Genomic DNA, 27183 nt, shown 5'->3' with positions numbered 1-27183 from the left:
CCAGAGGGGCCTAGAGTCAGGGAAGCGCCCTTTCCCCAAACTTACTTAAGCTACAGGTTTGTTGTGAGACCTTGAAACAGTTCTTCCTCTCCTTGAATTAACAGGGTTTTGGGGGTTTTTTTCTGTTTATAAAACAAAGATGCTTATCAGTATGTGGTCACAGAGACTCTGTCCATTTCAACGTACTGTGGTCCTGTACATGATGCCTGCCATACATGCCTATTTAGCAGGTACTTACTGTCATGTTCTGTGTGTACTGAGCCCTGCAGAGGAGACATAGTTAGCAATGTCCCTGCTGACGTTTGCCTTGGCATTGTTTCCCTCTAATTATAAAAGTAATACCTGTTTTATGTAGAAAATTCAGAAAATAGGGGCAAGATAAGCCATCCATAATTTCATCACATCAGAATGCAACTTCTAAGATTGTGTATACAGTTGACCCTTGAACAACACAGTTTGAACTGTGCAGGCCCGCTTACATGCAGATTTTTTTTTTTTTTTTTTTCGGTACGCGGGCCTCTCACCGTTGTGGCCTCTCCCGTTGTGGAGCACAGGCTCCGGACGCGCTGGCTCAGCGGCCATGGCTCATAGGCCCAACTGCTCCGTGGCATGTGGGATCTTCCCGGACCGGGGCACGAACCCGTGTTCCCTGCATCGGCAGGCGGACTCTCAACCACTGCGCCACCAGGGAAGCCCACATGCAGATTTTTTTTTCTCTGAATACATACTACAATACTACATGGTCCAAGGTTGGTTGAATCCATGGATGTGGAACCGCAGAGGGCTGACTGTAAAGTTATACGTGGATTTTCCACTGCATGGGGGGGGAGATCAGCACCCCTAACCCCTGCATTGATCAAGGGTCAACTGTATATCCTTTCACACTTGAAAATATAAGGGCAGTATAATGGCGTTTTAATGTAAGTAGGAAAGAAGGAACACATCAGGTTGTGTGCATGGTATTGTGAAAATCAGCGAAAGATGGGGCTTTTTTTTTTTTTAAAGTTCGTGAAGGATATGTTGGATTTATAACCTGAGATGCCAGAGGACACACAAAGGCAGGTGCCAGGGATTTTCTTGAAGGTGTGTTGACCACTGCATGGAAGCAGAAGGGCACAGGCCGTCTCCGGGGAGCAGTGCCCAACACGGTCTGGCTCATGTAGCGTTGGGAGGGGAACATCACAAGGGCCGAGACCGTATCTTCGTTGACATTGAATTTCAGGCAGAGCAAAGCATACTGAGTTTATTTTTATGCTTTTTAATCTTTCGAAAAAGAATTAGCGGCAAAATGAAGCAAAGGATACTTGTAACGAGGTTTTGAAGTAGAAAATAGAACCAAAGAAATTTGAAGGATGAATGTATCTTAGTCAGGAGGCTGATGCTATAGTGTTAGTAGGATTGAATATATAGCAGAAGTATTATATAGCCTGTTCATTAGGTAGGAAGAAATAAAATGATTTCTCAGGGAAGTCAAGTGTTCTTGATGACTTAATTCAGCAGGGTTAAGCATTGAAGCTTTAAGCGAATGAAAGGTAGAGGTGCACTTCAGGAAGATCAATCCAGCAATAACTTATAAAATGAACAGAATCAAGAGAGTACAAGGAGAGAAGAGTTCAAACACAGTAGTAATAGAATTCACCTAAGAGGAATAAGAAGGCAAACAGGTATTGTGACTGCAACAGAGGAGGTGGATATGAGAGTTGAGGTGACAGAATATGGGGTATTTGCATTGATGGTATACGGTTGGCAGGGTGTGGAGTCAGGTGTGCATAAGGAGAATGTCAAAGAGGACCGCCTTGTTTTGCATCAGCATCAGTAGGAACAGGCTTTGAAGGGAAATGAAGAGTCTGCTTTCGGACACCTGCTGGACATCATCTGGACTGCCAGGTGAAAATGGAGGCCTGGAGCTTTGTTTGGAGGTCAAGCCTTAACATACACTTCATGGTGATAGGTAAAGCCATGCAAGTAAGTGAGATTGCCCAGACTGAAGATGGCGGGGTGGGGGAAGGATTGCAAAGGTTCTAGAAAGCAGGGCAGCACTAGCCACATGTGGGTACTTACAGTAAGTAATGAGTCTAAGTTAACATTATGAGGCCTGTTTGTTTGCTCCGTTCTTCTATCATTTATTCTGCTATTTACTGAGCACCTGCTGTGTAGCAAGCACAGCTCTAGGTCTTGGAGATACAGCAGCGAACAAAACAAAGTCCCTGCTATCATGGGTGAGACAGCCAAAAACAAATCCTCAGATCTGGCAGGTAGTGATACATGCTGGGAAGACAAGTCAGGATAACGGGATAGAGCGTGATTAGGGAGGGTGCTGTTTGGTGGAGGGTTGTCAGGAAAGGCGTCTCTTGAAGCAGTGATTTTCTTTTCTGGTAGAGGCATTGGCAACTGCAAAGACTCCGTGGGTGGGAGTGAGCTTGGCATGTTTAGGGGATGGAAGGACGGCGTGTGGTGTAGCAGAAAGAGCAAGACAGAAAGCTGAGAGAGGCAAAGGGGGTACATTAGTTTCCTGTGCTGCTGTAGCAAATTGCCACAAACCTGGCTCCTTGAAACAGCAGGAGTGTGCTGTCTCACAGCTCCGGAAGCCAGAAGTCCATAATCAGTACCCCTGGGCCAAAATCAAGGTGTGTGAGGGCTAAAGGGGAGAATCTCTCCCTGCCTCTGTCCGCTTCTGGGGGCTGCCTGCAGTCTGGCTTGTGGCTGCACCACTCCAGTCCTGAAGACCATCTTCACGTCCTGCTCCTCCACCACTTGCATCACCTTCTCCTCTGTAAAGTCTCCCACCACTTCCCTCTTGAAAGGACACATGTGATTGTATTTAGGGCCCCCATTGAGTACATAGGATGATCTCCCTGTCTCAGAATCCGTAACTGCATCGTATCTGCAGAGGCTGTTTTTTTTTGTTGGTTTTTTTTTTTGCCTTCTTTGGTGGGATTCACAGGCTCCAGGGGTTAGAATGTGGATATGTTTTGGGGAGCCATTTTTCAGCCTACCACAGGGGTCAGCTGAAAGAACGAGAGTGGAAACTTTGGGTTGTATTCTGAATGAGGTGTAAACCCATTGGAGGGTTTCAGTAGACTCAGCCTACCTTGCATTCTTAAAAAGATCACTCTGCTGTAGGGACTTGTTGGAGAAAGCAGGATGAGAGTGCTGTTTTTCTGAAAGTTCACTTTTAGTCCAGCATTCATGAATATCTCCTTGTTGAGAAACTTTCATGTTGTACAGGAAAAGCTGAACTCTCCCTGCCAGTCAGTCCTCCACCTCCTCTTCTGCAGGTAACAGCTATTATCACATGATGTGTTCCTTTTCATATCTTTTCCTGTGTATTTATACCCATAAATAGTTATCTATAAAAATAAATAAAGTTGCATGGGTTTAATAAAGTATATCATCTCTCATATATTCAGCTCCTTGGTGATTTTCATTTATTGACACGTCTTGGAAGTCATTTTCCCTCCCCCTAGTGCTCTGTAGTGTGCATGCACTGTTATTTATACAGTTCCCCACTGATGGACACCAAGATTTCCCTGTTCTGAAGGCTGCTGCAGTGAAGATCCTTGTAAAGCATGCCTGCCTACATGAAGGAATGTTTCACTGGGTTAGATATAAAAGTATCAAGGGTGTGTGATACTTTTATACTATGGTGGACCCCTGCCAAACAGATTGCCTTCCAGTTTATACCAGAAGTTGTCTGGGAGTATTTGTTTCAACTTAATGAAATTATTGAACTTCTTTTATGGACTTTACTAATTTTTCTAATGGGTTTTGTTAATATTCTTACTGACTTATAGATGTTCTTAATATATGCTGGATACTTTTCTTTGTAGACTCATTACATTTTTCTCTCAGTATTCTTTAATTTCATTCAGTGTATCTTGAAATTCAAAAGTTATAAATTTTAATATAAGAAAATTATTTTTTCCATTTTTGTTTTTACAGTTGTGTTTTGTTTTCTACACCAAAGAAACGTAAACGTAACATGCTTCATAAACGTAAACTTCTACTGTTACTTTTATAATATTCCCTCTCTGTGTATAGTGTTTATATATATGTATTAGAATGAATATAGGAGGGATCTGATATTTGGATAGCTACTCGTCCCAATACCATTTGTTGAACAATCCATCCCCTTAGAACTACTTTAAAGGCTAACTTTATTAAATACTGTGTATCACTTAGAAATCTGTCTTTCAGGACTCTGTTTTGTTTCATTCATCTCTTTGTCTATTCTTTACCAGTATCACAATATTTTAATTATTAGAATTTTGTAATGTGTTTTGATGGGCTGTAGGCAGATTTATCTCATTCTTAGTCAAAGTTGTGTTGACTATTTTGTGCCTTTCTCCTTTCACATGAATTTTGCAGTTAGCTTGTCAAAGGTCATGAAAAATTATTTTGTAATTTCAGTTGAGATTGCATTAAAGTACAGGTTAATTTGCGGAGAGTTAACAACTTTGAGTTTTCCCATTCAAGAACATAATATATTTTGGCCTTTTAATATTCTCTGTAGTTTTTTTTTCTTCTATAGTTTTTTATTTTGAAACGTATCAAACATAAATACAAGAATAGCATATAACAGATCAAACACCTATGCCCAGCATCAGACTTTATTAGATCTTAATATTGTGCCATATATCTCTTTCATATATGTTTTATTATTTTTAATAATAAAATATTAAAGATAGAAATGAGAATCCCCCTATATGTCCCCAAGATTGTTTTTCCCTCTCCTTCCCAGAGATACCACTGTCTTGAATATGGTCGATAGAGAGAGCTTTTTATTTGATAAAGTGGATATAATAATATATGTCATGCTTACTTACTAGGGTTGTGATAGATAGATAGACAGATAGATAGTACACATGGTTGTGTTTTTATGTGTTTTGTCAATTATATTGAATGATGGTGAATTATATTGTACAGTTGAAGCACTAATAGAAAAGCTAATAGGATGATATTTAAGGTGTCCAGAATTCTGTGATTTCTGCCTGTAATACTGTGATTGTTTCATATTTACTTGTGAATATATCTGATAACAAATATAATGCAGTCATTTAAAAATGTTTTTCAAAATCAGACTTACTTTGTCACCTTCCAGGTGCTTCAGGATCAATTCCAAACTGTCAGTAGTTCCCTGAGAGGTGGTTGTATTTAGCATGGTGTCGGTCAGAGGATGCAGTAAAGTCCCACTGCTTTGAATGTGCAGTGGATTACGTCATTGTATTTCAGCCTGCTTCACAATACACTGACAATTCTGTCTGCATCCTATTTCTGAAGACCTTTTAGATCATCTTCTGTTTTCATATATTTCAGCTTCATATTTGAGGATAAAATACACGTGGATGTTTTTAGTTTTTTCTGCTTTAAATCTTACTTTGTTCTGTTATAACTTCTCAGGTACTAACGTAAGTGAAGAGGACTTTCTTTTGCTGGAGCTTTTACACTGGTTTAAGGAAGAATTTTTTCACTGGGTGGATGACATTTTGTGCAGCAAATGTGGTGGCCAGACTAAGTCTAGAGGTGAATCATTGTTCCCCAGTGATGATGAGCGGAAATGGGGTGCAAACAGAGTGGAAGATCATTACTGTGATGCCTGCCAGTTCAGCAATCGATTTCCAAGGTGAGCATCCCCTGGACAGTAAAGTCAGAATAATCTCTTATTGGGATGGTTAGAAGAGAATTTTATTAAATCAACTTTTTTTTTTTTTTTTTTTTTTTTTTTTTTTTGCGGTATGCGGGCCTCTCACTGTTGTGGCCTCTCCCGTTGCGGAGCACAGGCTCCGGACGCACAGGCTCAGCGGCCATGGCTCACGGGCTCAGCTGCTCCGCGGCATGTGGGATCTTCCCGGACCAGGGCACGAACCCGTGTCCCCTGCATCGGCAGGCGGACTCTCAACCACTGCGCCACCAGGGAAGCCCTAAATCAACTTTTAATCTTCATTTTAATTATTAAAAGTATATTCCTCTAGGACAGGGGTCAGCAAGCTATGGCTGACAGGCTCAATCCAGCCCACATCCTATTTTTGTAAATAAAGTTTTATTGGGACACATCCATGCTGCTTCAATAGCTTATGGTCTGTAACTTTTTTCACATTACAACGTCAAGAGTTGAATACTGGCAACAGAGACCAGATGGTCTGCACAGTCTAAAACATCTACTGTCTGGCTTTATATAGGAAATGTTTGTTGACTCTTGAATGTAAATTGAGTGTAGTCCTAGCAACTTAATGCTGTAAATCTTGTATTTTTATTCTTTTAATACATAAATTTTAACTTTCTGATAACTTTAGTAATAATACTGATAACACATAAAATAATGCTAAAACCTTAGAATAATACTGATCATTGTGATAGTAACTACAATGCTGTACTCAAAATCATCAGATGGAAATATGGAAGGTGAAAGTATAGTATAGGACCATCTATTTTTTTTGGCTGTTCTGTGTGGCACACGGGATCTTAGTTCCCTGACCAGGGATCGAACCCGCACCCCCTGCAGTGGAAGCGCCGAGTCCTAACCACTGGACCGCCAGGGAAGTCCCCTCATCGTATTTTATCTTGAATGACAGAAGTTTAATTAGGGGCCTCTGCTACCAACCTAACCTACCCTCATAGATCTAAATTTAAACTAAGGGTACTGGAACTTTTCTGTTCACTTTTTCCATTCTTTAATTTATAACTCTCTTATCAGATGTTCTTAATTGACAATACTTGGAAAGTTTGGTTGTATCATCAGGCAAGAAAAGATATCAAGTTTTTGAAATACCTGATTTGGGGGGCTTAGGGACTCAGTTCTCTCCTAATGTGGAATCAGTTCTGTGATATACAGAGTCTAAGATAAACAGAATCCACTGTCCAAAAATGATCTAAAATAAGCACAGGTTATTTTTTTCATTCAGCATATGTGTGCACAGGTACTTTGCAAAGATTTGAAGATAAAAGATGTCTGTGATTAAATCCTATCCTCATAAAGTCTAAGCAGTTGGGTGTAGACTGATAGTGCGTGCACAGGGAGACAGAGGCTAACAAAGGTGTCTGTGCCGAGCGTTGTCCTTTTCCCTCCTAACCGTGTGCTTGTCTTACTGTTAGCTGTTCTCTGGGTAGGGCTGGGAGGATGAACACTATTAATTAGAGACCAAGCAGCCTTTCAAGTTGGCACAAGTGGCGTTTAGAAGATGGAGGGGTAGGATGCTCTAATCCTGCTGCTGTTACTTCATGTTAATACGCAACTTTTTCCAGCAACTACATTACCTAAACCATAAATTCATTTAACTTAGCTCAAGCAAGAGCATCTGCTTGATTGAAGACAGACAGCTTGTCATTGCAGATACGGTTCATTCACAGCTGACATCACTGCTCAGCTGGGCACTTTTCCTGAGTAGCTTTATTAGCTCAAAATCCTTCTCAACACAATATGCAAATTTTGATGTTCTTCAGCTTTATGATAATATTATAACTGGAGTAACTTTTTTTTTTTTTGGAGTAACTTTTTAAAAGAATGTTGCCAACACATTTCAAAAAACAACTTGCAACTTAGCAAGCACCTTTAAGTAGTTCGGCAGAATAAAATTTCAATCCAAATGATTGTTAGAAAGAAGAATAGTATTTTAAGTAAAATTGAGTTCAGCTAAGCTTTAAAAATCTTTCTTGAGTAGTTTAAGTTGTTTACCTTTGAAGTACAATGAGCTAAATTATACCACTTGTTAGAGTAACACTAATGCTTAATGCAGATTTCCTAGAGAATCTGCCTGTCCAGATCCTGCCTGTCCTTCAAGGCCCAGTTCAGGATCAAGCCCTCCTCCCCGACCCCTCCCCCATGACACTAATTCTGACCTGTTGTAGGGTTGGTATCACATTTTGCCGTGTATTTAAATGATTTGTGTTCTCTCCTTCCCTCTCAGGACTGTAAGCTTGAAGGCTGTACCACTGTTTAATCATTTACCACCCAGGATTCTAGCACAATGCCTCACATATTCTAGGTTCTTTAATTGTTATTTAAGAATATGAAGTTAAGGTAATGTAAATTCTTTAGAATGCTTGATTTCTATAATGAATCGAAGCTTTTTGTTGTTGTTATTTTAAACCAGGTATAATAATCCCGAGAAACTTCTGGAAACAAGATGTGGACGTTGCGGGGAGTGGGCCAATTGTTTCACACTGTGCTGCAGAGCCCTGGGCTTTGAAGCCCGCTACGTCTGGGATTACACAGGTGCGGACGCCGTGTGGGCAGAGGCCAGGGTGGTCTTGCTGACTTCGGGATGGGGTGTACAGTCCCGCCTTGTCAGTCTGTGTTTCCATTTGCCTTCTGTAAATAGCAGTAATCCCAGCCTCGTGGGTTTTTTTGTTTTTGTTTTTTTTTTAATGGGGATCACAGGATTTTTTTTAGTACCCCTAGCATTTTGCCTGGTACTTTACACTATAAACATTTTTTATTAACAATTTATCATGACGTTTTTAGTACTGCTGTTTCTCTGTGGATAAGAACATGTGTAATAATGTTCTGTAAAAATCTTCAAATTTGTAGAGATTAGTGTAAAAGATTTAGTAATCTTAATATACAATAAAATATAATAAAAGCCATGTGAGATTTATATTGTCCTTATTTAGTTGTAACTTGTGTCACATGTTGAAAAGTTTTTCTTCTTAGATTTTTTTCACTTGTGTTTCTGTTATTTTCTTAGTAAAATGAAACCTTCACTTAATATTGTTCTCTTAGAGTCAAATAGAGACCATCAGTAACCAGACATCCTCTGTTAGACCTCTGCTGGTCTACAGTTCCAAAGTGGAATTAACTCCTTCACATTAGCAAACTGTGTGCATTAGTCCTATGGTTTACGTGCTGCCGTTCAGTGTGTTTGCCCTTTTCAGAGTTATAGCTCAACGTTATTTTTAATTAAGCCTAAAACTGACTATGTTAAAGAAGATTTTCCAAAACAGTTGCAAGGATTTCAAAGAGAGAGAGAGAGGGACTTCCTTGGCGGTCCAGTGGTTAAGACTCCATGCTTCCACTGCAGGGGGCACAGGTTTGGTCCCTGGTTGGGGAACTAGGATCTCACATGCCGCACGGTGCGGACAGAAAATAAAAATAAAAAGTAAAAAAAAAAAGTCATCAAGAATTGCTCCTATTAAGAGAAAGAGAAATTAAAGCAGGTGTTCTAGAGTCTTGTGTGCCACAAAATGCTCACTTGTTAATTAAAATTTAGAATCTTGCATATGATCATGTGGTTCTCATCTTAGGCGTTTGTATATAGTTATTGGAAGTCTTGGTTTTATAAACTTAGCTTTTGTTTTCTCCTTCTGTCGCATCTTCGTCTGTCACTTGTGTAGACCACGTCTGGACAGAAGTGTACTCCCCTTCTCAGCAGCGGTGGCTACACTGTGACGCGTGTGAAGACGTCTGTGACAAGCCCCTCCTCTATGAGATCGGCTGGGGCAAGAAGCTGTCCTACATCATCGCATTTTCTAAAGATGAGGTAGGACGGAAGAGAAAAAATGCATTCTAAGAATAAAATTTATTTTTTCTTTTTTGACAGCCTTTGAAGGTATAATTGACATAAAGTAAGCAGCACATGTTTAAAACGTACAATTTATTAAGTGTTGTCATTTGTATATGCCTGAGAGATGACCTTTGCAGTCAAGGTGGTGAACACATCCATTATCCCGGGAGTTTCCTTGTGTTTGTTCTCGCTCCTTCTTGCCCCTCTCCAGGCAACCACAGACCTACTCTCTGAGACTATACACTAATGTGCATTTCTAGAGTTGTATGTAAACGGAATCATATATACTCTTTTTGATGGGGGGGAGGGTATTTTACTCATCATAGTTATTTTGAGGTTCCTCCATGTGTTTGCAAGTATCAATAATTTATTCTTTTATTGCTGAGCAATATTCCATCGTATGAATGTACCATGGTTTATCCATTTGCCTGTTGATGGACATTTGGATAGTTTGCAGCTTTTTACTATTTAAAATACAGCCGCACAAGTCTTTATATGGGCATATACTTTCTTTTCTCTTTGGTAAATGCCTGCTAGTGGAATGACCAAATCGTATGGTAGGTGATTGTTTAACTTTTTAAAAAACTGGCTCAACTGTTTTCCAAAGCGATGATTCTGTTTTGCATTCTCATCAGCAATATGTGCGAATTCCCAGTTTCTCCATATTCTTGCTAACAGTATGGTCTGACTTTTTCATTTTGGCCCTTTTTAGTAGACGTGCGGTGGTGTCATATTGTGGTTTCATTTGCATTTCCCTGAGGACCAACACTGAGCATCTTTTTTATGGGCTTGTTTGTCATCCATTTCTCTTCTTTGCCCTTTCTTTTTTAAATTGGGTTATTCATTTTCTTATTCTTGAGTTTTGAGAGTTCTTCATATATTCTGAATACAAGTCCTTTTTCAGGTACGTGCTTTGCAAGGATTTTCTCCCTCTCTGGCTTGTCTTTTTATTCTCTCAGTGACTTTTGAAGAGAAGAAATTGATGAAGTCCAGTTTATCAATTTGTTCTTTTGTGGATCTTGCTTTTTGATGTTATGTCTAAGAGATGTTTGCCTAGCCTGAGCCACAAGGATTTCCTCTTACATTTTCTTTTAGAAGTTTTATACTTTTAGTTTTTTGTTTGTTTGTTTGTTTTTGCAGTACTCTGGCCTCTCACTGTTGTGGCCTCTCCCGTTGCGGAGCACAGGCTCCGGATGCACAGGCTCAGCGGCCCTGGCTCACAGGCCTAGCTGCTCCACGGCATGTGGGATCTTCCCGGACCGGGGCACGAACCCATGTCCCCTGCATCGGCAGGCGGACTCTCAACCACTGCGCGCCACCAGGGAAGCCCTACTTTTAGTTTTACACTTGTGTCTGTGATCCATTTTGGGCTAATTTTTGTAGATAGCCCAAGGTGTGAATTGAAATTCATTATTTTGCATATGGATAATGAATTGTTCTAGCACCGTTTGTTGAAAAAGTTATCCTTTTCCACTGAATTGGCCTTGTACCTTTGTCGAAAATCAGTTCTATAATATATATAATTTATATATTCAGTACAATAAAAATGGAGTGTTTATTTGTTGAATTTTGTGAAATTGGCTTTGTAGATAAGTTATAAACAGCTAAATGTTCTGAAAATTTTATCTCCTAATCACAGTCTTTCTTGGAAGTGTACCAACTAGAAAATGAATAAAAAGCATATTCTCTTTGATTTTTTTCCCACAGGTTTTAAAATGTTAAACAAAGGACAGCATTTAAAAAATGCTATTTAAGAATTACATGCATTCTAGGTATTTAGCAAATTAATGTTGATGGTTGTAATCTTGTTAAATATTTGTGTCCTATAATTCAAGGTGGTTGATGTCACTTGGCGATATTCTTGTAAACATGAAGAGGTAATCTCCAGAAGAACTGAAATTAAAGAAGAGTTACTTCGAGAAACTATTAATACACTTAATAAGCAGGTATGTGATGGGCATTTGTCATTTTTCAGAGGACATTTGAATTATTATATAATCAAGAATAGCCAATTTTTAACGCAGTGAAGTTCTTCAAGTAGTAGCATTATTTTACAATGAAAAATATTTAAATATTTAAATTAAAATTTTTGAGGACTTGTTTTAAGTATTGTGAGGTGGGGGTTTTTTTTGCCTTAAATTGTCACATCTCAAAGTTCAGTGGAATAAAATTTCCATATATATACTAGTTGACATAAAAAATATGTTGCCTTATTTTTCGAAGTAATTGTGTCTTGAATATAATTACCCACACACTTGCCCACATAGGGAAATTTCTGGAACAAGGCACGGGAAGTTGTTAACAATGAGTATTTCTGGGAGGAGGACTGGGGGATCCAAGAGGGAAGTTTCAGCTTTGAGTTTATACCCTTTGGTAGTACTGAAATTTTTTTTACTATATATATATATGCATATTATTTTTTCATGATTTAAAAAACAGCTAATTTTGCTGCTGGCAGGCAATTACGATAGGGCAGATCATCTTACAGTGGTTGAGATTCAATGTTTCAGCATGTTCACCTGTTTTGAGCTCGGCTCCTTGGGCCACTTGATGATTGGCAAATGCCTGGAAGGGAGAAGAGGTGCAGTTCAGTTCGCCTCAGTTTGTTTCTTCCCTTGGGATCTTAGCTTCTTCAGGTCGGGCTACCTTGGTAGCTTTGTGTTGCATTCAGACAGCTGTTGAGGTGCATTCAGACAGCTGTTGCGGGGTGTGTGTGTGGGGGGGCGGGGTGTGTGTGTGTGTGTGTGTGTTGTGTGTTGGCTGTCCTCGCCTTTCTCAGCAGGACAGTTGGTCTGACTCAGGCTAGTCTGTCACAGCCAGAAACAGAAGCTGCTGCCTCTGTTTAAAACTTAAGCCAGTAAAGGGCATGGGAAGTTGGATATGGGTGTTCAGTGATTTCTTAACATAAAATTTGTAAAAGTATTTTGTTTCCACAGTGTCCTTTCTATTTTCCAAAATTACATGTATGAAAACAAAGTTGGTTACTTCTTTCCAAGACCCTGTTAAAATACAAATGTCTTAATTATATTCATACTTAGAGATGGACCTCTGCATTCCCCTAATCGTTAATGACGTTTTTTTAAACGTGCATTACAGAGGCAGATATCTTTGTCAGAAAACAGAAGAAAAGAACTTCTCCAGAGGATCATTGTAGAGCTTGTTGAATTTATATCTCCCAAGAGCCCTAAGCCTGGAGAACTTGGAGGAAGGATATCTGGGTCCTTGGCGTGGAGAGTAGCCCGAGGTGAAACCGGTCCAGAGGTATTTACTTCATTACAGCCTGATAACCTTCTCACTTTCACTTCCTGTCCTGTGCCCTTTACATACAGAAAAACACGTCGGCCACGACCTTTCAATGATCTTTGCAGAGTAATTATGAAAAAATGTAAACATTTGAAGAGAACCAATAATTGATTGATGTAGTACAATTATATACAAGAGTTAGCAAAGCAGTTAAAATGGGATTTTTCTGTTGTTACCTTACGTACATTTCTAGGGCAGTTATGACTAAAGTACATAAAAACGTATTAATTATAAGTGTACAGCTTAACAGATTTTCACAAATTGTGGTTCCCCATGTAACCACTAACCAGAATAACAAGTTAGACAAGCAGATGTCTGAACGACCTGAGTTCCCTTCCAGCCACTGCCTTTCACCCTTAAGAGTGACCTTTTTCCTGGTTTCTAATATCATGGACTAGTTTTGCCTGTTATTGTGCTTTATGTAAATGGAATCATATAGGATATACTCTTTTGTGGACGATTTCTGTCTCAACATTATATAGTGAGATTCATACTTGTTGCTGCGTGTTTATAGTACATGTATTTTCATATTGTGGTATAATGTTCCACCGTGTGAATATAGTATAATTTATCCACATCACTATTGGGTATTTGGATTGTTTCTCGATTTTGGCTTAAAATTGTGCTGCTGTGCTATTTACAATAGCCAAGACATGGAAACAACCTAAATGTCCATCAACAGATGAATGTATAAAGAAGATGTGGTACATATATACAAGGGGATACTATTCAGCCATACGAAAGAATGAAGTAATGCCATTTGCAGCAACATGGATGGACCTAGAGATTATCATACTAAGTGAAGTAAGTCAGACAAAGACAAATATTATATGATGTCACTTGTATGTGGAATCTAAAACATAATACAAATGAATCTATTTACAAAACAGAAGCAGACTCCACAGACATAGAAAACAGACTTATGGTTGCCCAAAGGGGAGAGGGGTGGGTTATAAATTAGTATGGGATTAAGAGATGCACATTACCATGTATAAAAGAGATAAACAACAAGGGTTCACTGTAGAGCACAGAAAACTATATCAGTATCTTGTAATAACCTGTAATGGAAAATAACCTGAAAAAATATATATAGAAATAACTGAACCACTTTGCTGTACAGTTGAAATTAATGCAATATTGTGTATCAACTGTACTTCAGGTTTTTAAAACTTAACACTGCTGTGAGCATACACAGACATGTTTTCAGTGAATGTGTATGTGTTTCAGATGGGTGCCTACCTGGAAGCAGAATAGCTGGATCGCAGCGGTAGTGTGAGGATGTTCGGCTTTAGCGGACACCACCGAGCAGTTGCCCAGAGCGGTTGTGCCGGTTTACACCCGCCCCAGCAGTAAATGAGACTTTTCTACAGCTCTGCCTATAGTTGCCTGTCTGTCTTTTTCATGTTAGCATTTCTGGTGATATATAGTAGTGATAGTATTATATTGTGGTTTTATTTTTTTTTTAGTAAGAAATTACTTTTTTAATTAATTTATTTATTTTTTGGCTGTGTTGGATCTTCGTTTCTATACGAGGGCTTTTTCTAGTTGTGGCAAGCAGGGGCCGCTCTTCATCGTGGCATGCGGGCCTCTCACTATCACTGCCTCTCTTGTTGCGGAGCACAGGCTCCAGACGCGCAGGCTCAGTAGTTGTGGCTCACGGGCCTAGTTGCTCCGTGGCATGTGGGATCTTCCCAGACCAGGGCTCGAACCCATGTCCCCTGCATTAGCAGGCAGATTGTCAACCACTGTGCCACCAGGGGAGCCCCGAAATTACTTTTTTTCCTGGAAAACATAGGTTTTTTTAAATTTATTTTTTATTGAAGTATAATTGATTTACAATGTTGTGTTTCAGGTGTACAGAAAAGTGATTCAGTTATATGTACATATATATCTTTTTTTTTCCCGATTTTAAATTTGCACTTTGGTGCTGAATGATGAAGTTGAATGTCTGTTCTTTAAACTTTCGTTTATTTATTTATTTTTATTTCTGGCTGCGTCAGGTCTTCGGTTGCGGCATGCGGGATCTTTCTGTTGCGGCACACAGGCTCTTCGTTGCAGTGCGTGGGCTTCTCTAGTTGTGGCGTGTGGGTTTTCTCTCTCTATTGCGGCGCGTGGGCTCCAGAGCACGTGAGCTCTGTAGTTTGCAGCACGCGGGCTCTTGTTGAAGTGCACGGGCTCAGTAGTTGCGGCGCACGGGCTTAGTTGTCCCGCGGCATGTGGGATCTTAGTTCCCCAACCAGGGACCAAACCCACGTCCTCTGCATTGGAAGGTGGATTCTTAACCACTGGACCACCAGGGAAGTCCCATTCTTTAAAATTTTGGATATCCTCTTTTGTGAAGTCCTGTTCAGTGCTATGAAAACTTTATAAAGTGGGAAAAATAATAGAATCTGGGTAATTCAGTGGATGAAAGTGTTTATTTCTTATTATATACTTACCTGCATCTGGTTTTGGCTAGAAATTGTTGTTGCTCTGAGTACTATTATATAATCAAACTTATTTGAAGACATTATCACTTGATTAATCTCCCAAAATTAAATAATGAACGATGGAAATGTAATTTCTAGAGTTAGGGGCTAGCATTAAAGCTGTGTGCTCTGTAATGGACATTAAGTACAATAGACTGTCCTTTGCTCTTAGGGAGCTTAAAGTTGACTCACTAGAAAGTATTTAATATAAACATCTAAGAAGATAAGCAATGAAAAATGCTTGAAAGGAAAATAATCCATCACAGTAGCAGTATCAAACAGTTCCACACAAAGTTTTATATCTACTTTTTCTAAATTTGCCATTGTTACACCTCATTTCTCTAATAAAGGAATATGTCCCGAAGGGGAGAATTATCTCTAATAAACTTTGTTTACTTTTAAATTTATCCCATCATCTTTAGCTGGCAGTTAGAAGTGTTGGTTCAGCCATAGAATTACAAGGTCTAATTTCAACAAATAATGCAGATCACTACTGATGCAGTGCAAGTTACAAGTCTATATCTAAATAAAGCCAATTGAAAAGAGCTAATGTAATTCACAGCTGTGTTCAGTTTAAAATGGGGGTATTTAGATCTTCACTTCTTTTTCTTTTTGTAGATGAGTGCGCTTCCTCTTGCATGGCATATACATTGATTAAACTTTAAAAATATGAATTGGGTCCTACGCCCGGATTGTTTTCCCTGATGAACATTTTTTAGATTTCTCAATTATTGGAGACCATATTAGGGCTGTGGATTTAAAAAATCATTTTCCTCTTTACAAATAGATGTTTGTTTTAAAAGTCCTAAAAAATTAGAGAACTGTATCTTGAAATCGGTTGGAAAGAGAAGGAAGCATTGGTGATATTTTCATAAAGAGAAGTTTTGTCTTAATCTTATAGTTTAAAGAAATTATGAAATATTAATGATATATTCAGTAACATATATTTTTCTTTTCCCTTTGGTAATTAGTTATCCTTGGTAAAATAGTAGACAATGCTACTTTAATATTTTAATTCCATCTGGTTTGTGTCAGCAGTCTGAAATATCTTTGATAGAGAAGAAAAGAATTGAGAAGTATTGTTACATGCTTGTTTTAAAGTGTAGTATACTAATTCATAGTTAGAAAATCACCTTCTAAAAATAATAAACTGCCTTTTTTTTACCTTATCCAGGTTCTGCTAGGGAATTATCTTCTTGTTTATACATTTATAAATATTTTTCTCTTTCCATCTCTAAGATGTTTTATATTCTACTTAATGATCATTGTACATTTGAAGTTTTTACATTGTATACTACCTAGTTCCCAATGTTTAACAGGAAAGCATCACCTACTATCTTGATTGATTAGTTAGAAGCAAGACGTTGAAATAGACTAGAGCAGTGGTTCTCAATGGTGGATGATTGCCTTCCAGGAGACATTTGTAATGTCTGGGGACATATTGGGGGTTCCAGCTGTGAGGGGCAGTACCACTGGCCTCTGGTGGGTGAGGCCAGGGATGCTGCCGAGCAACCTGCAGTGCACAGGGCAGCCCAGCCCCGCACACCACACGCTGCTGTGCTCATGTCTGAGGGGGAGGGGACGTTGTGTCGGTGCCACAGACAGGCACGGGACAAATACATCATCTTCCTCAAACCTGAGATTCAACCGGTGATTTCAGGCGACTGTTTTACATTAAAATAAACATTTATTTTGTAATAGAATGCAAAATTCACCTGGAATTTTAAGGTGAAACGAGAGTTTTTGTAGCAATTTCACATGTGTGGAAGGTTGTTTCCAGCTATACCTCCCAGGCGCTGTCCTTGCTTCAAGCATCAGGAAAGGACCCTGGTGAACCGGCTTTAGGCTGAGGCCTGAAGGGTGAGAAAGAATCATGTAGCTGGAGAGTAGAAGGAACAGCATTCCAGACGGAGGGAACAGCATGTGTCACGGCCCCGTGGCAGGAAGCAGCTGGGCCTTTGTGAGGAACTAAAGAAGAAGTAACATGGTGGGGGTGAAGAGACCACACAGAAGGCTGCCATGGGATCTGGTTGGAGAAGGGGCAGAGGACAAGCCATGTGGGCCCTGGTAGCCTTGGTAGAAGCGTGGTGTTACTGTGCAGTGAGAGGCCAGTGGGGCCAGTTAAGCAGGATGGTGAGGGACTTCCTGGAGGGTCCAGTGGTTGAGGCTCCGCACTTCCACTGCAGGGGCCGTGGGTTTGATCCCTGGTCGGGGAACTGAGATCCCCCATGCCACGTGGTGCAGCCAAAAAAAAAAAAGAAAGTGATATGTCCCAATTTACATTTTTAACTATCACGTTGATGACTGTGTGGAGAGGTTAAGAGTTGAAAGCTGGGAAATCAGCTGTAGGAGAGGATTGCAGCATCTAGTTAAGACATGGTGGTGGTGGAAATGAAGTCATGTTGACACAAAATCCAAAAAGTCAGCTACAGTTTATATTTCTTGTTTTCTGTCTAGTAATGTTTGGTGCTACGTCAGCATCATACTGTTCATATTTAATCTGTAACATATTTTCCAGATTTTCCAATGGCACCAGTTTTTCATTTTCAAGTTGAAGGAATCTCTTAACCACTATCCATAGCAGTACCTCTCTATGGATCTGTTTTCTATTATGTTGAAAAACTAATTCTGCTTTCTTTTTAAGAGTAAAGAAACCCTGTTCATCCCCTCTGAAAACGAGAAGATTTCTAAACAGCTCCACCTTTGCTATAATATAGTAAAAAATCATTATGTCCGCATTTCAAGTAATAACCAAACCATTTCTGGATGGGAGAATGGTGTGTGGAGAATGGAATCCATATTCAGAAAAGTTGAAACAGACTGGAACATGGTAACGTAATGCATGAAGCTGTTTAAAACTTCAATCGTTGTTTAAAAAAATATAGATTAGCTTCATTTTTCAGCTGTGCATAATGTGAAAATGGATATCAAAATTACTTTTAGTAATCCTTAAAGTTGTAAAAGAAGATCCTGCTCTCAGTGTTTAATGAAATGTCCATTCGAAACCTGTGTGTTTATATCAAGAAAGTATCCATTTTCATCAGAGGCCGAATTTAATTCTTTCATGGGGAAAAATAATCAAGTGTATGACCAACTCATGTGACTAGTTTTTGCATGACTATGTAGAGTATGTTGTTATCCACTTCCTTCACAGATGTGTATTGATTGCCTGCTACGGGCAAGCTCTTAGGGACTGTAATCCATTTAGTCTAAAGTCCCAAGAGGTAACCATCTAACATGCTTCTGTTTCATAAGAATGTGGATGATTGAGCAGCGATATTGGTTATTTCTTCTCTGTTTCCTAAAAATAAAGGGAGAAATGGTTGGTGGGACTGTAGTAGTTCATTATACCAACTTGTACATTGTTGTTACTTGTTGTCTGGAATAAGAGGCTTTGCTTTTTAGACTGCCCTCCCCCTTAGGCACACACCAAAAATAAGCTCAGAGCAACTCACATGACCTCCGTAGGTCTGAGCATATTATTGATAGGTTTCACTGGAGTGAATGAGCTTATAGGCAGCTTTAACTTGCCACCTAAAGAGTGAGAAGCTGTTCACTTGTAAGACATAGTGAGTCTTAGCAGATGAGTCACAGATGAACAGCTCCTGGTGTTTATGAGCATCTACTACATGCTTATCACTGTACCAACCATTAATCAGAGTACAGAGGACATACAAAGATAAGGTCCCTGCTTCCTTCTACCCCCCCCCACCCTCCCCATAGGTTTTTGTTCTAAACTTAACCTTGGTGCTTATTTTGACCATCTTTTTTGTATTAAGCCAAGAATGATTTGTAGGCTCATTGAGATTGTAGATGGAGGAATTCTCTTCTTTAGTTAAGGAAGGGCATAAAATATAGTACAAGATAAAATTTAAAACTTCAAGATATGTGTATCTGTAATTGACTCTTCTCGCTGATGAGAGAGGATGAGCTTCTTCTGGAAAACCATCCTTACCTGAAGAATTGCTCTGAACAGAAAGCAGGAGAGGACAGACATGACGTTTACCCAAGGACTAGCGTGTGCTGAACTGGAGACAAGGCGTGCCTCCCGCCCTGACCACAGGCCTGGTGGAGAAGACAGCACAGTGCCGAGGAGCAGGGCTAGTGTGTGGCATGCTCCCGTCCTGCTCCCGCGTTTGCTCATCGGCACACACGCACCGAGCGCCTGCTGTACCTGGCACGGCTCTCACCGCGAGGACGCGCAGGTGAAGGTGCCACCGGTGTCGGCTCTCACAGTCCAGGAAGCTTGAGCAGCCACGACGCAGGGCGCTGTAACAAGGACGCCAGGGCATTGCCATGGGGACTGCAGGAGGGTTGGCTGAGCGCCACAGCGCGGGTGCCGCTGGGGCTGCGCGTGGAAAGCGGAGTAGGTGCTCTCGAGGCAGGGCCGGAGAATGCAGGGCAGAGCCCACTTCCAGACCGCTGAGTAGACGGTCGTGGCCGGAGCCGGGGTGTTGTGTGAGAAGGCTTTACGTAAGGCAAGTGAGGTGTGAGGGCCATTAAGTACGAAACAAGAGCCTACTGAAGCAAAGTTTGTGCCTTCGTGTGCTTTTACGATGGGCGCCATTTTTCAAAAAGCTGAAAGAATCCATTTCCGGTTAAAATACTTATTACTAAATGAAGAAGAATGCTGGAATTGTAACTGCGCTTGTAGAGACTAATCACTCCGAAGTCATATGTCGCCATTAAAAAGTGAATTTTTCGCCTAAATCAACCTCTGTCGTTCTGTTTGAGGGCGCCCCCAGCTAGGAATTCTCTAACTCGGCTAAAACTAGAGGCTTATTCCACTCAGTAATCGCCGCGCTGGAGCCACGGCAGGTCCCGTGCAGCCCGTCTGTGGGTGATTAGAACAGAACCTTACGCTCTCACAGTGGCAGCCTCCCAGGAGCACAGAGACTCTGAATTTTACTCCTTAGCAAAGACACTGTTCAGTGGTGTCTGGATTTGAAGGGAACATAAAAAGCTCAATCGAGAGTCTGCTTTTTAGGAGGCAAGTAATAACACCCTGATAAAAGTGATGTTAGTGGCTTCCTGACTAATCTCCCTGCATTGCCTTGGTCCCTTCAAAGATGTTTTTCTGGCTACAGCATGGAGAACGTTTTCAGAACCCCTTTCGTTACTGAGTGCTCTCAGTGTGAGAAGCAGCTCCGGTCTCTTGAGTCTGGCCCTTGCCTTGCACCACCAGGCTGCCCTCTGGCTCTCCCTGCCCCCCTCCCCGCGGAACCTCGTTTCTTTCCTTTCTGTGGGACTAACTTATTCTCACCCTTAGGACCTGCGTAAGCCTCATTCTGCCCAGTCCCGGCCAGCTGGTTCCTTTTACCCTGTATTGACTCGTGGCGTCATGCCCCTCCCCTTCCTGAAGTTTATTCTACTACGCACGTGTGTGAGAACAGATTGTCTCTCTCCTACCAGACTGTAAACATTGCCCGGGCAGAGACTTGTCTTTTCCTACTCACTTCTGTGCTCTCTGTATTCACATGTCTAGCATAGTGCCTGATACGTAACAAATGTTTAATAATAAAGACAGTGGATGTGAGAAAGACAGTGGATGTGAGAAAGAGCGCTTGAGTGTGTACGGCATAAATTCTGCGGCACCCGAAGGCCACGTCGAGCACCACAGGAGCTGTGTTCATTCCGACTGTGCCCCTTGGATGTTCCTCAGTACTTTGCAGTTTTGAGCAGTTTTGTCATTCTCAATGCCACGAGAGTCACGTTAGCCCTTTCGGGTGCACGACGTGATGTCAGGAATTGACCCCCTCAGCCGTTCGGCAGACGTGAGCCCTGCCATACTCAGTGCTCGGCACCTAGGGCCTAGTGGTGCGTTAGGAGGAGCACCCAAGGTGAGCAAGGCCTGTGTAGGAGGAAGACACGTGGGCCAGCTGTTTCGGTTAGCAAGGTGGGCGCTGGAAGGACGTGGACCCGTGTGTGACACACGAGGAAGAGCCGCTGCACCTCACGCCGGAGCCTTGCAGAAGAAGTGATATCCAAGGGGGCGGCAGAGGGGAGTTTCTCAGACAGAGGCATGAGAAACAGTGTTCACACACACGGAAGCAAGAAACACCCGCACCTGCAGGGAAGAGGAAGCGGTCGGGACACGGGGAGTACAGCTGGAGGGGGGAGCGGTTGTCAGGCCCCAGGGACCTCGATGACCTTGCACTTATGCAATAGGAAACCTTGCAGGAGTTCAGGCAAAGGAGGACCATCATCACACTGACCATCCAGAGGCTGCAGATGGGATAAGTAGGAAGCATAATCTGGAAAGATGTAAATACAGTGGGAACTGACAGTGTTCACATTGGGCCTCAGTTGAAAAATTGGAATAACCAAAAATAAGATTCATGAACAAGAGCAGCTTACTGGCATTCGATGAGGGTTTCTTGAAATACAGCTGCTCTGCGAGAGATCTGTAGGAATGACTGACTGCACCGGGAGCTCAGAGTTCATCTTAGCAGCCGCGGCAGAATGATGATTTTAAACGTGTACTAAAGAGCACCTTCAAACAGCACAGTGCGAACTGAACCTCCAGGAAACTGTAACAGCCGGCTGACCAGCCTGGCATGTTTCTCATGTAATGAGAAAATCTTTAAGTGCAGATCTTCCCAAGAATGTGAAATACAGAAAGAAGCTGATGTGCAGATTGTTCACAGTCTTGAGAGCAGTGGTCGCAGCCACAGCCCGCAGGAGCAGTCTCAGCAGGGTGCATATGGCAAGCAGTATCACTTAGATCTGAAGCCACAGATGCACCTGTCTCGTTCCTCCCCACAGGTTGTGCGTGATGTGCTTTCATTGTCTACAGGTGCCAGACGGGCCAGGGTGGATCACGTACAAATTTTAAAAGCCAACAGGCAAAACATTTGTTGAAGGTAAATCAAGAAGTTTGGAGCGATCGACAGTTACAAAAATGCTTTGTTTTCCCCTTTAGAACAAACAGTTGCCTGTTTGAGAGGTTATAAAATATTTTTTTCTCCTAAATAAATGATAATTACCGGTTCTATTGGTTTTACACCTAGACAGGACCACAGTTGGAGGTTTATGTAAATCCTGTTGTTTTGGTACATTTCAAAGTGCCAAACTGAGTATACATAGTATTCTATGGAACTGGGTATACATAGTGTACTCAGTACCATAGTAACATCCTACAGTCTCTAAAAATGCTGAGTTAAATAAGTTGGTTAAAGTGCTACAGACAGAATATGTTGCGTCCAAAAGATGACATGAATTTTCAATATAAATAGGGTCTACTTTATCTCCATACACTGTTTATTTAGCCTAAGAGAACTTTTATTTGCTCAGTGTGTTTAAAGGTTTATTTAAGCATCTAAGAATTCAATGATGAATTCCACCTTATCCTTTAACGTTTTAGAGTTATAAAAACTGATGTAAGTCTTAGAAAAAGCAATTTTCAGATATGTTCAACAGCCATTATAAGCCTTCTGTGACAGTTAAAAACAGTTCTAATTAGATTGTCTTCACTTTCAGCTGTGATCAGGTATTACTTTTTCATGTGTACCTGTAAGGCTTTTCTGTCATGTCTCAAAATTAGAAGCTTTAAGAAAGAAGAAGAGGGCTTCCCTGGTGGCGCAGTGGTTGAGAGTCCGCCTGCCGATGCAGAGGACATGGGTTCGTGCCCTGGTCCGGGAAGATCCCACATGCCACGGAGCAGCTGGGCCCTTGAGCCATGGCCGCTGAGCCTGTGCATTCGGAGCCTGTGCTCCGCAACGGGAGAGGCCACAACAGTGAGAGGCCCATGTACCACCAAAAAAAAAAAAGAAAGAAAGAAAGAAAGAAAAGAAAGAAGAAGGAAAAAAAAAAAATTGGCCCAGACTCACATGATATATAATTACCCCTCACTTGGGGATAAACTAGAACTTTGAAGTTAGCTTGACTTCAGCCTATCATGTTTTATATGCCCACACTTTTAGAGGGGCATTTGAAGCCACTGAGCTCTGAAAACACACAAGACACAGAAGACATGTATTGAGACATAAATATATTTGCCCCCTGTCTTTCAGTTTCTTCCCACCACCTTTCTTCCAGTGACCTCTCTGTTTGGCTCTTCTTTTCCAGGTAGTCCCCTTTACTAGCCTCTCCTTTGGAGGAGTAATTACATTATGGATAATCCCTAAGTGCCCAGGAGTTTAGTGTTTGGTGAGACTAACAGCTCCCCGGCAGCTTTGCTGCAGCCCTGAGCCCAGGCTCTCTCCATGCACAGAGCTCTCGGGGGAGCGCACAGTAAGCACACACGCATCCGAGGTGCTAGAGTGAGGTACCCGGGACCCGAGTGGGGCAGGCAACAGTGCAGACAGCTGGGATGGCTGTGCAAAACAGCAGCAGGCGGTTTATGTGTTTCTGGTCTAAGGAGTTTTAAGTCATCTTCCTTGGAGAGTGATTGTTTAACGGTTTCACTGTCTCCAGCTCACTGATTCTAAAAACTCAAATTAGCCAGCATATTTAACCTGGAAGAAAACTAGCTAGAGGTTGCCGAGTAGAATAGCATATCAATAGCATGCTAGCAGTGACTGACGTTTGACCTGATGGCTGAGGACTAGAATAGTAAGGAATTGGACATTTCCATGGCAGGTGTGTTTCATGTGGTACTGCCAGCTATTTGCCCCATGGAAGTAGATTAGCTGTTTCTGAAAGAATGTATGTGTGTGTATGCGCAGGTTTCTAGTACTTAAATACTGTTTATTAAACCCCATAAATCCAGAGCCTGTGCCCCCAGAGCATTTCTGATTTGGTTAAGTAAGATAATATAAGTACACCTGAAATAAAACAGTTATATTTGGGTCACGGAGTATTGGCAGTTCAAGGCGGGGTGCACTTGTGGAGGACCATGAAAACTGCGAGTTTGGATGTCATGCAAGAGGCAGGCACTTGCTGTATGTTCTAGACCAGCAAACAGTAGGAGGCAGTGAGATGTTAAAAACATTAATTAGGCAGTTGCAGGAAGATGAGTGTAACGTCATGACCGAAGTGATACGTGCGGTATCCGTGAGGAAAGGGTTTTGTTTGTTTGTTTGTTTTTCCAAGACTTATTTCAAACAAATGCATGGATTATTGTGGGAGTTTGGACATTCAGGATAAATGAGTAAAGAGTCAGGTTCTCAGGGGTTAAAGCCTGGATGAGGGAGCCAGGGCTGTGGACGTTCAGTTTTCGTTTCAGCATATGTGAAGAGTGTGGATGAAACTGTGAAGGGAGCTGGACTGGAGGCAGCGGTTGGTCTGGACGTCTTAGAGAGATCATTGACTGTGGTCACAGCATTGATGGTGAAGGCCTGGGGAGCATCCTGTTTAGAGAGGCTTGCAGGGAGCATGGACTTTTAGCCTTGTAAACCATTCCCATTGCTTAGCAGTGACTGAGGTATTTGCTTGATTTAGAGGATATGGCCCATCTCATTCTAGGAAAGCTGAAAATCCAGGCTTAGAAAAGAAGATACACTAAGGAATAATTGCATGTAAAAGGACTCTTCATTTTCAGCAGGATTCATCATAAAGTTCATTTTAAATAGCTGGACTGGGGACTTCCTTGGTGGTGAAGTGGTTAAGAATACGCCTGCCAATGCAGGGGACACGGGTTCGAGCCCTGGTCCGGGAAGATCCCACATGCCACGGAGCAACTAGGCCCGTGAGCCACAACTACTGAGCCTGTGCTTTAGAGCCTGTGAGCTACAGCTACTGAGCCCGCGTGCTGCAACTGCTGAAGCTCGCGCGCCTAGAGCCCGTGTTCCGCAATGAGAAGCCACCACAATGAGAAGCCCGCACACCGCAACAAAGAGTAGCCCCCACTGGACGCAGCCACAGAAAACCCACGTGCAGCAACAAAGACCCAATGCAGCCAAAAATAAATAAACAAATAAATAAATAAAAAATAAATAGATGGAGTTGGTAATTTAAAAGAGAATACTATTTACCAAAATTTGGTTAGCATGCAGCCTTAGGGCTGTACTTACTGAGGCACCTGTATTCAAATAATACCTTTCATCCATAGCAAAAGATGCTATAGCAAAGATTGCTAATAAAATGAAAAATCGTTAGCAGTAAAAATCTTTTCATTGGGGAAAAGTTATGTTTTAAATTGCCATTCGTGCATAGTTCCCGTAGCAGTAAGACTTTGACTATATGTGTTTTTCTACACTGTTTGATTATCTCTGACAGTTCCTTTTCTCCCTCCTACTTTATAGGTGTATTTAACCCGAAAGGAAGGATCGTCTTATGCTTACATTTCCTGGAAGTTTGAATGTGGGTCAGTTGGCCTCAACGTAGATAGCATTTCCATTAAGACAAGTAGCCAGACTTTTGAGACAGGAACAGTACAGTGGAAATTGAGATCTGATACAGCACAAGTAGAGCTGGCGGGCGGTAAGCATTTGACTGGAGAAGTAATCGTGAAGTGTGTGTTCAGCACTCTGAAGAGTGAGTGTGCTTATCTGAGATGTAGTTAAGAGTTTTCCTTAGCCTAGAGTTATTCATACTGTTGCAGTAAAAAAAAAAAATTAAGTTAAAACCTGTAGTTTAACCTCATTATTAATAGTAGGGCTGATGTTTTTTATTGTGAAACACAAATGGAAGGAGAAAACATTGTTTCATTTTTCAGAGGACACATTTCCTCCATAAGGAATAATTTGTATTTATTTTTTAAGGGTTGATTTTTACCTATAAGGCAGGTATATCAAATGCATTCCGAAACTACCTCTTTATGTTCTTACCAAAAGCAAAGTGTTAATTTTTCTTTTTCCTCCAACAGATAAAATTCTTCGCTCCTATCATGATTTTTCTGGTGCCACTGAAGTTATTTTGGAAGCAGAATTAAGCAGAGGAGATGGTGTTGTTGCTTGGCAACACACCCAGCTGTTTAGACAAAGCTTAAATGACCCTGAAGAAGATTGTTTGGAGATAATTATAAAATTCAGTGACCTTTGAAAACCTGAACATTATAGAAAAGCTGGCAATAATCAAGGACATAGCATGTTCTAAAGTAGTCTGTTGGTTCCGTGCATGCTTAGATAGCAGTGTTCTACCCCCTGCTAGCATATTTCCTTGTTGGCTATCCATGTGTTAACCCTCATGAAAATGTATCTTTTTACTGTGGACCCTAATGAAACCTTGAATTAAAAGCTTCCTTCCATATGTGACTGATTTGGAGTGAAGTCTTAACTGCCCCACTATGAGATTTTAACCTAAAAATTGTAAGTATGGTTTTAAAAGTAAAATGAAGGTGTTTGTGATTAAATGCTATTCATGATTATGATGAAATCTTAAGCTAATAATAGTAATTTGACAGTTTCTGATCAGGCATTAATTTCTCCATAAGTAATTGAAATAGATTTCCTAAGATTTTTTAATTTTTAATAAACGTGAAAGTGTAGTATTTCATAAGTTATAGAGCATGAAAATTTTTATGATTGTAAATACGTAGGCATTTAAAAAATAAAATGAATTATTTTGCGTTATATCTTTTTAGTGATTACTTTGGCTAAATAAAAATCATAAGTATGCTAAACATTGAAAACCACTTGAATAGACAAGAATTATGAAAACGGTTAACACTGCATAAATTCAAAGATACATTATAAATCCATAACATGTGGACACTTCTGAAAATGCTTTACTTTTGAGTTTACTTTTGAGTATTTTTATCTACCTCATTGAATAAAATGTTTATTCTTGACTTTGAAACTGTGTAACTGGGATTATTCAGTGTGTATATACTGTATCAAGAGTTTTGTGTGTGTGTTCCATGTAACCTCTCCAGTTAAACTTAGTGAACATTTATGAAGTGTTTGTGTGTACCGCGAGGGATGCGGTCACGAAGACGACCACGGCCCCGCTCCCTAAATGCCTTTTGTCACGTTCTGCAGAGCGAGTTCCCAGCTCTCCCAGCCAGAAAAGTACGTTCTCAGACATTCTCA

The 27183-nt window shown here is 40.9% G+C and overlaps 1 protein-coding gene across 3 annotated transcripts in view; it reads left to right on the top strand.

Annotated features, from left to right (window-relative positions):
- NGLY1 (N-glycanase 1) overlaps positions 1 to 26956 on the top strand; it is a 59337-nt gene extending 32381 nt beyond the window's left edge. Inside the window, exons 5-12 of one of the 3 annotated variants that reach the window (XM_059065574.2) lie at positions 5401 to 5623; positions 8091 to 8212; positions 9331 to 9476; positions 11336 to 11446; positions 12597 to 12761; positions 17916 to 18101; positions 25456 to 25633; positions 26019 to 26956. In XM_059065574.2, the coding sequence (XP_058921557.1) occupies positions 5401 to 5623; positions 8091 to 8212; positions 9331 to 9476; positions 11336 to 11446; positions 12597 to 12761; positions 17916 to 18101; positions 25456 to 25633; positions 26019 to 26194 (1307 nt within the window). In that variant the 3' untranslated portion in view covers positions 26195 to 26956. The remainder of the gene's footprint in view (positions 1 to 5400; positions 5624 to 8090; positions 8213 to 9330; positions 9477 to 11335; positions 11447 to 12596; positions 12762 to 17915; positions 18102 to 25455; positions 25634 to 26018) is intronic. The other 2 variants (XM_067033891.1, XM_059065575.2) reach the window with 2 other exon arrangements.
- Positions 26957 to 27183: the final 227 nt, after the last annotated feature.

Source organism: Kogia breviceps, chromosome 5 (assembly GCF_026419965.1).
Source record: "Kogia breviceps isolate mKogBre1 chromosome 5, mKogBre1 haplotype 1, whole genome shotgun sequence".
NCBI classification, from domain to species: domain Eukaryota; kingdom Metazoa; phylum Chordata; class Mammalia; order Artiodactyla; family Physeteridae; genus Kogia; species Kogia breviceps.
This window is presented reverse-complemented; position numbering and strand designations above follow the sequence as displayed.